The sequence below is a fragment of the Anguilla anguilla genome, chromosome 3, assembly GCF_013347855.1.
Source record: "Anguilla anguilla isolate fAngAng1 chromosome 3, fAngAng1.pri, whole genome shotgun sequence".
Lineage (NCBI taxonomy): Eukaryota > Metazoa > Chordata > Actinopteri > Anguilliformes > Anguillidae > Anguilla > Anguilla anguilla.
In genome coordinates, this window is record NC_049203.1 from 61204565 (window position 1) to 61213159 (window position 8595).

Below are 8595 nucleotides of genomic sequence, written 5' to 3' on the forward strand. Positions count from 1 at the left end.
AATACGTGGAATTTATTCTGATTGCTATTAAAAGGTTACATATTTTTTGATGTACCGCTTTTTATGTTGTAAATAACAAATTCGTTAACTTAAATATTTGTACTAACAAATAAGCCATAGTTTTCACTTTTAGTTCAGGAGTCTTTGTAGGCTACACGTCATTTGGTAGGCTTCACTATCTGATCAGTCATATTGTTGGCTAATTAATGGCAATTACTGGGAGGCTGTCTGAGAACTCAGTATCTTTAGCATGACTGTCAAAGCACAATAGCACGTCTACGCACAAGAGGCAAGACTGCCACCTGTCACCTGGCACACCGTTTCTACAGTAACAGCTTCGGTCGGGGAGCAGAGGGGGCTCTGATCCAATAATCTACGCTCTAATGAAACTACAGCCCCCCTGAACTCCGTTTTCCATACCGGAAAGCGAGAGCCAATCAGTGACGACATTTCCCTTCTCCTTGAAGCGTCGAGCGAAAGTTTTCCAGGGAAGACGAATCGGAAAGTTTGGGAGCCTTACCGAAGCTGTGAAATTGCGATTTACAAACCTGTCAGGATGTCTTCCCCTTCCCGAAGGCTACAGACCAAGCCCGTGATAACATGTCTTAAGACATTTCTTATTTCTTACAGTCTTATATTTTGGGTAAGTTTACAATCAAATGGTTGATGGAGATGCAAGCTAGGAGGCGAAAAACAATGGGATATTTTGGCACTGACATCAGTAGCTATGATCTAGTTGTGCAGATTCGGAAAACAATGAACTGCCTGGAATAGCGAGCTAGCTAGACTAACTTAAGGATAATAACAATAGATGGAGCTAGTAAGATAACTTGTTGACTTAAAATAGCTAGATGACAGGCGATTGAGCATTGTAAACTCTTAACGAACTTCCACCTAACGTATTACAACGACGTTCCATCATTTTCAGTAATACAAAAATCTGTTTCTTGTTAATTAGCTTTGCAAGGTAAATTACACTAGCTGTATGCCATATTGCTGGGTGTTCAAGCAACAGTTGTTCGTAAACAAAGCTAGCTAGCTTGTAAGTGAACTAAAAATCAGCCAGATCGCGAGGTTGAATTATCTAGATTAGCTAGCTACAGTAGGCATTGTGTTTACCACTGGTTTAAGAGCTACAATTTGCAAAGCTAATACCAACGTTTCTTGCTTTAGGCTAGACGACGCACCCCCGAATAACTTATCTGTCATTATAACGTTATTGCTAGTGCATGTCGTTAGAAACTCTTGCAGCGTTAAGTGGAGCAAAAATATTCCTCACCGCACACACAAACTCTGTGTTCCACGCTAGGACCGAGATCATGTTTTTGAAATATAGAAAGAGAACTATCTATACTAGCAATCTAGGTAACCGAGTTGTCAAGATAAATTATAATTAACTTCGATAGAAGGATACTTTGCAATTTTTCATAATCTAATAAAATCAATTGGCTTGTTTGTCGTGAGATGGTGAAGTTTTAAAACCTGGTCATATTTTAGCTAATTTAGCTTGATAACTATTGAGCGCAGCGTACTACCCAGTAATTAATTAGCTAGTGCGTTTTTTTCAGGTGAGATCTCAAATTTCCTTGTTTCTCAAAGTGCCCTGATATATTTAATTAATCATATTTTTTAAGCGTGTAAAAAAATCAGTTGTTCAATGTAGAGGTCTTGGACTTGGGTTGGTCTTGGGTTTCTTTGTCTGGAAAAGTTGTCTTCATGTGTCCGCTATGTCCGAATATGTTTCTCTAAACTATTATTCAAAAATAAATGTCTCTAACTTCTGATCAGTACTTTACCAGTGAAAGTTTTTATTCACAAGAGATTATTTTGTCAAAAAAGATCATATATCATTGAATCACTTCCAGTGGAAACGTAGCTCCTGGCGGATCAAAGTGCAAAATAACAGTCTTTTTTTTACCCTGCAATTTATTGCTTTATGGTAGCTAGGTGATTTTGTCTTGTAGCACATGGACTGTTCATCGTTCATACAGTCTATTCCCAAAGTTACTGATACAGTTACTGATAGGAGATAATGCTTATGACAATAATAGCAGATTGTATTTGTGCATTGCCTTTGCATGTCTCACAGCACTTTGCAGTAAAAAGGGGTGATTCACTCAACCAACATGTGTGCGCAACAGTTACCTGGGTGATGCTCAGCAGCCATCTTAGACCAGGACAATCACCATACATCAGCTGTGGAACTGTGGAGGAGGAGGAGGGATTTATTTCCCCAGGCAACATGGGGTGGGGTGGGAAGTAGGGGTAGGGGTAGGGGTAGGGTAGGGAAGTTTAATCATGCCAGGTTGAAAGGGCCAGAACTTGTTTACATTTACATTAGTTGTTGACTTCCTGTGCCATCAGCCCCACCTTTCCATGACTTCCTGAGACAGTCTGCCTACAGTACGTGCCCCAGGGCTGGCAAAGAACAAAACACTGCAGAACAAAACGTAAATGTCAAGTTGCAGACCTATGCCTGTTGAATAAATTATTGCTTGGGGTGGCTGCACAATTAAAATGGCAGTTCTCAGCTCTGAGGCATGCTTTGTGTCACTAAGTAGTTGTCAGTTTAAACAAACAGAATGTTTTACTGGTTTTATTTTGGAGAAAGGGGGATGGAGTAAGCCACTGTATGAATAAGGTAGTGATAGATTTATTTAAAAAATAAAATGAGTTTCTTTTCCTCCATCCACCTGTTGCTTTTAAATGACAATGTGTGTAGTCATTGCATCTTTTTACAATTTTTGGTTTGCATTTTCTCTTTGTATTTTAGGTTTTGGTTAAAGCCTTTTGTCTAGGGTGCATAGTGTTTATTGCTAACCCCTTTGTTTCCTAATCAAGAAGAATAGGCAATAAAAAAGCATCAGTGAGATTGTAACCTCACCCTTTCTGAGCCAATTTGTATAGCATCTCACTGCCAGGTAGGTAGCCCTCTGTGCGAGTGCTTTTGGAATGCAGCAATTAATCTGGCCCCGCTTCCTTCCAGTTAACAGGGGTCATCCTGCTGGCTGTTGGTGTGTGGGGCAAGGTGAGGCTGGAAGCCTTCTTCTCCCTGGCCTCAGAGAAAAGCACCAATGCGCCCTACGTACTCATCGGCACTGGAGCCGTCATTGTCATCTTCGGCCTGTTTGGCTGCTTCGCTACGTGCCGCGGCAGCCCCTGGATGCTTAAACTGGTGGGTTTAAAACAAACAACAAAAAAAGTGTGATTTAAAAAAAGAATTTATTTCCCCCAGATATGTGGTCTGTTTTGTTTTTTTTTTGTTTTTTGGTGGGAGAATGTTTGACAGAAAAGCAAAATAACAGTGGGTGCAGAGAAAATCTGGTTACTGGTTAATGTGTAAAATCACACCCCTGGTTTCCTGACCTATTCACAGTGTACTGTAACGCACTCCTCCTTATATGTTGCTGAAAGCTGCTGTCTTTTCTAAGATTCGGTTTCAATCATTGCATTTTGAAGATTTTTTTTCCCCCCTTTGGCTAGGACGTAGTGTATGTGCTGTGTGTCAGTTTCATTGGTGCCTATGCGTGTTTGTTTACGTGTAGAGAGAGTATATAAGATGAGTGAATTCATAGTTCTCGCTGTGTCTAACGGCTGGGTTTCTTTGTGGCCCCATCAGTATGCCATGTTCCTGATCCTGGTGTTCTTAGCCGAGCTTGTGGCAGGCATCTCTGGCTTCGTCTTTAGACATGAGGTAAGGTGTGCTTGCATGTAGTTTAGATTATGGAGAAATTAAATGAGATTAAGTTATTATTACTGGTTTAACTAGTTGTTGTTTTTGACTTCTTCCATTGTCTCTAAAGCTTAGCTTGTTTTCTTTTTTCAGATAAAGGATATATTACGTGTGTCCTACAAAAGCGCCATGGATAAATATGACGGTACTGGCCCCCAGAGCAAAACATTGGACACCATCCAGAGAAATGTACGTAGTCCTTCTTTCATATGTTCTGAATACTGCATACTGTTAATATGGCCAACCTGCAGTGGTGGAAGTGTGTTTGGAAAAATACATGCTGAAATGTAGCAATGCTTTCAAGAAAAGAAAAGGACAGAAATATACAGTAATGAGGATATTTCTATTTTATTTATTTATTTTATTTTATTTTTTGGAGGAGGGCGGATTTTAAAAAGAGAGAATTAAAAAATGATAATAATGTTTATATCAATGGGAAAGACCTGTGAGAATCTCTCTAACAGTGTAACAGTGGCATGAAAAAAGTAAAAAACAGAAACAGAGAACAAAATTAAGTGGTGCTGGTAGAAGAGAATGGAACAAATAAGCTGTTAAAACATTAGAAATTTAAGCCCAGCTGTTAATACAAAGTACGTTGCTTCATCCAAGCCGAACTTGCCACTGGCTTGTAGATTTATATGGAATTGCCACAGAGCTTGTATATGGTAAAATGGGTGAGATTGGGAATGAAGTGAATGGTGATTAATAACTGGTGATTTGCTTACTTGGTACTACCGTGTGAACCTGTTGTTGTGCAGCTGGAATGTTGTGGATCTGAAAACTACACTGACTGGGAGAATACGGACTATTTTAAAAGCAATGGCATCCCCGAAAGCTGCTGCAAGGAGAGCGACAATTGCACCCCCGACGTCCTTAAAAACCCAGACAAAGCTGCCACGGAGGTTTACCCTGTGGTGAGAGTCCTTTTGCCCGTCAGTTACGAAATAGAGCAAAACAATAGAAATTGACTGACATAACTATAAAATTAAACCTGCCGTGCATTTAAACTATGTTACTGCGTGAGATGGCTATGATTACGAAGCAGATTAATGTTATTTGTGATAGTCATCTGATAGTATGCAAATATCAGATATCAAATATGGTTATGATGCTGCGAGCGTACAGTCAGTTCAAAGGCATTAAATGTTTGTTTTTTGTGACGACACACCCTGCCACCTTCCTTTTTTCCTTTTCCAGGGCTGTTTCTCCAAGGTAACCGATACAATGGAGTCTAACCTTGGAATCATTGCAGGGATCTCCTTTGGAATAGCCTTCTTCCAGGTAATATGAATTACAGCATTATCAATGGTGCAGCCTGATGAGTAAGCATATTTAAGATGTAAAGCAATTATACTGTTCATTTATTAGCTTTTTTGGCTGGACCGCAACAGCGGGGTCAGCCCTATAAACGCGAATGTCTGTGACTGAAAGACTGAGTGATGAAGTTACACCATTGGTCAGCCGAGTTATGAAGTTACATTATTGGTCACACAGTCCAATCATATACTAGGTTTTGACCTGGTCTTGTTTATTTGATAGTTTTGGTTGGGGTGTAAATGAATAGTTACTAGAAAATAAATAGTAAATAGATGTGAAAGAACGATGTAATGAATTAGGGAAATGTCACATGTTTTTACTCATGACAAAAAAGTTCAATTAAATGTTTCATTTCCTGCACAGCTCATAGGAGTCTTCCTGGCCTGCTGTCTGTCCCGGTACATTACAAACAACCAGTATGAGATGGTCTAGGAGCACCCTGATACAGGTATAACTCAAACACACACAAGCACGATTGGTTATTCACCAATATTGTCATTGCCAACCATTCCATGGTAAAGGGACCAGTACTACTTGTGCTGTTACAGAATGGATAAAGTTAATTAATATTTTTGGTTCTGATTTCTAAGTATGGAAATATGTATGTTTAGAGTTCAGTGGTTCAGTATATATTAAATGCAGTGTTCTTTCAACATACTCGTTCAGCAATTGTTTTCAGTCAGTTATGCTGGTACAAGGGCTGATGATTCTGCAGTGTTACATGCACAAAAAAATATTAATGTTGGAAGTATCCATCATTCATAATTCAGTTAAACTAAAAGGTATGGAATCCAAAAACTACATGTGAATTATAATAACAAAGCAATATGGAAAGGTTTTTTACTTTCTTTTTTGTATTTTTTTCTTGCAGGATACAGACAAACTGATCTGGATAGAAGCTGCCTAAAAGGGACCCCTTACAGTTTTTAATCTTTTTTTGTATGTGTTTTTCTTAGCCATTTCATGTTAGATCACTTGCTGCTTTTAATAGTCTGTATTTCATTTCTCACGTATTTCTGGAATGAAGGGAAACGCAGGCCAAAAATTAACCTCACAAGAAGCTCTGTTTAGTGGCAGATATATGATCGTTTTGACAGACATGTTTGTCACATGCAGTGCTGGCACAAATTTTGGAAGCACTGCGTTTATGAATGGAGTTTGATAATCCAATATTTTGCAACAGTTCCTGTTTTTAGCATAAATGTGATATGTGCTAAATGTCATATCAGCATAAAACAAAAATGATTAAATAATTAGCATTTGATTTAAACAAGTAATAACCATTACACCTTCCTGTGCATTAGGTCATACCTACATAATTGAGCAATGTAATGTATCTTGCTGTTAGAAATTTTATAACAGGTTGAACATCTATTTGTCCGGTATTTGTGTATTTACTAATGATCGCATAATGTCATTACCGCTCGTGGAACAGATAACTGTTCCAAATACAGTTTTAAAAATGGCTTCGATAAACAACAGAAAGGACACAGATAAAAGTTTTAAGAGTGCTGAACTTCTTCTTTAAGCACAGTGTTTCCATAATTTGTGCCAGTACTGTATACTTTTACATTTTCAAGAACAGAATCATGAAAATGTGAAAAGATTTTTTTTTAAAAATGTGACTTTAAATGAATTTAAATCGGTAGTGTCTACTGGCAGGCAACCATTTCCATTTGTACCTCAAGACCTGTACTTAGTTGTTGCCCTTATTTTGATGCGAACATGAATCACCTGATGTTAATCACCTGTTAACAGCTGAAGTCAGTTGTTAAACCTGCAGGAGTTAGGGCCTCGGATCTCCAGAACCAAGAGTGGGACACTGCTGATTTCAATTCAAGCCATTACATTTCTTAGAGCCATTATGCCGGTTTCAGTGTTTTGTGTATGTGTCCTTATCCCACATGAATGCTATTGCAGTGCATACAGCAGACCGTTTAAACTCTTTTGGGCCAGCACTGTAATATGACAAATGTAAGACAATGTGTTCCACGTTTGATACTGTACAGTGCAATACCACAAAATGAAATCTCTGTGATGGACATTCGTTATATTCCAGTTGTGAACTACAAGAAAAGAAGTGGAAAGAGAAGTATTTATTAGTGTCGATTTACATGCCATAAACTCTGTGGCCAGCTTGTGCCCATATTGTTTTGACTGTGGTGTTGTTCAAGTGAATGCCAAGTGACATTTTGTCAGATCCCGTATTCAGACTAGCCATAGCCATCTTTATGGTGATTCAAGAGGGCAGACCGAGTTTGTGATTTCATTCCAAAGTGTGCCTTTTGAATTGCGTAGTTGAAGGTTAATCCTCAGCATGCTGTCTCTGAGAATGTATTTGGTCCTTACATATTTCTTCTTTCTTGATGTCCATAAAAATGCAATATCTTTATAGGACAAGCTGACTTTCTGGATTAAAAAATAAAGTTTTATAAATGTAAGTTAAATATTCGTATAAAAATGGAAAGAATGAATATCAGTGGAAGTCATGCCGCTGATGAATCTAATTGGAAACAAAGGGAATTTGTAAGTGTTACTTAAGGGAAAAGAGAATGTGTACATAATCACTGCAATAAATACTTTTCATTGACTAGAAACATTTAGTTAGTGGTTTCATGCAGTTTTAGTCCCTATGGGGGTAAAATCTTAGAGCAACTCTTAAAATAATGTCTTGTTCAAATAGTTTGTGGTTTGAAAAATAAAACTTGCATATTGTCAGTGTTTACATTGTTGCAGATTCATCTGTGAACTCAGAACTTAAATTTAATAAGATATGTAAAATTTAGAGGTACTTTCTCAAAGTATGTCGATGTGCTTGGTTGTTTATTTTCTCGCGTATTGTCCAATACCTCAAGACACAGACCGACGCCAGATGGCACTAGCGTGCTGTCAGATGCAGATCCATAAGTACTTTTTGCAGATAAAATTTCCTCTTACAGTTTTACATTTTCCTCTAGGGGTAGAGCAGGAGTGAAAAACACAACAACTTAAACAACTAACTTAATGAACAGCAGCCTATGCGAGCCTTAATGGCAAAACATCCCACGTGAAGGCCAATCGAAGCTAGTTAATGGAAGGAATTGTTTTTTAGGTTGGTCCATGCCTGGAAATGGCGGAAAACATTTCAAACGTCATTCCGATTTATCTCACTTTTTAAAAATGAAACAACTTACTCAATATGCATTAGACAACGACCGTGGTTTGTAGTGTCTAAAATAAAAGCCTCTGTAAAACGAGTAGCAAACAATGCTAAACACGTTTAAATATGTCCACCAAGTATTCGCAATCACAAATATAAAACTGTTTACGATAATCATCGTCTATTTCTTGTAACTATTACTAGTGAAAGCTATGAATAGTTAAGGGAGGTGTCCTTAGACAAACCCCTCGCGTATCTCTATGTTATTCGACAGAAAGATTGATGGAAGCTAGATACTCCTCTGTCATTGGTGTGCGTCACCTCAATCAAATGGCTGACACTCAATCACTGATGCAATTCCTTGGTTACTTGCACAGTGGGGGAAGTCCTTGCCAACCGGCTTCCA

At 38.3% G+C, this 8595-nt stretch overlaps 1 protein-coding gene across 1 annotated transcript; it reads left to right on the forward strand.

Moving 5' to 3' along the window:
• Nucleotides 1-325: 325 nt before the first annotated feature.
• Nucleotides 326-7775, forward strand: tspan7 (tetraspanin 7). Its single transcript, XM_035411501.1, has 8 exons — nt 326-643; nt 2987-3175; nt 3620-3694; nt 3827-3922; nt 4492-4647; nt 4931-5014; nt 5414-5498; nt 5922-7775. Exons 1-7 carry the CDS (start codon nt 557-559, stop codon nt 5480-5482), a joined length of 756 nt encoding a protein of 251 aa, XP_035267392.1. The 5' UTR covers nt 326-556; the 3' UTR covers nt 5483-5498; nt 5922-7775.
• Nucleotides 7776-8595: the final 820 nt, after the last annotated feature.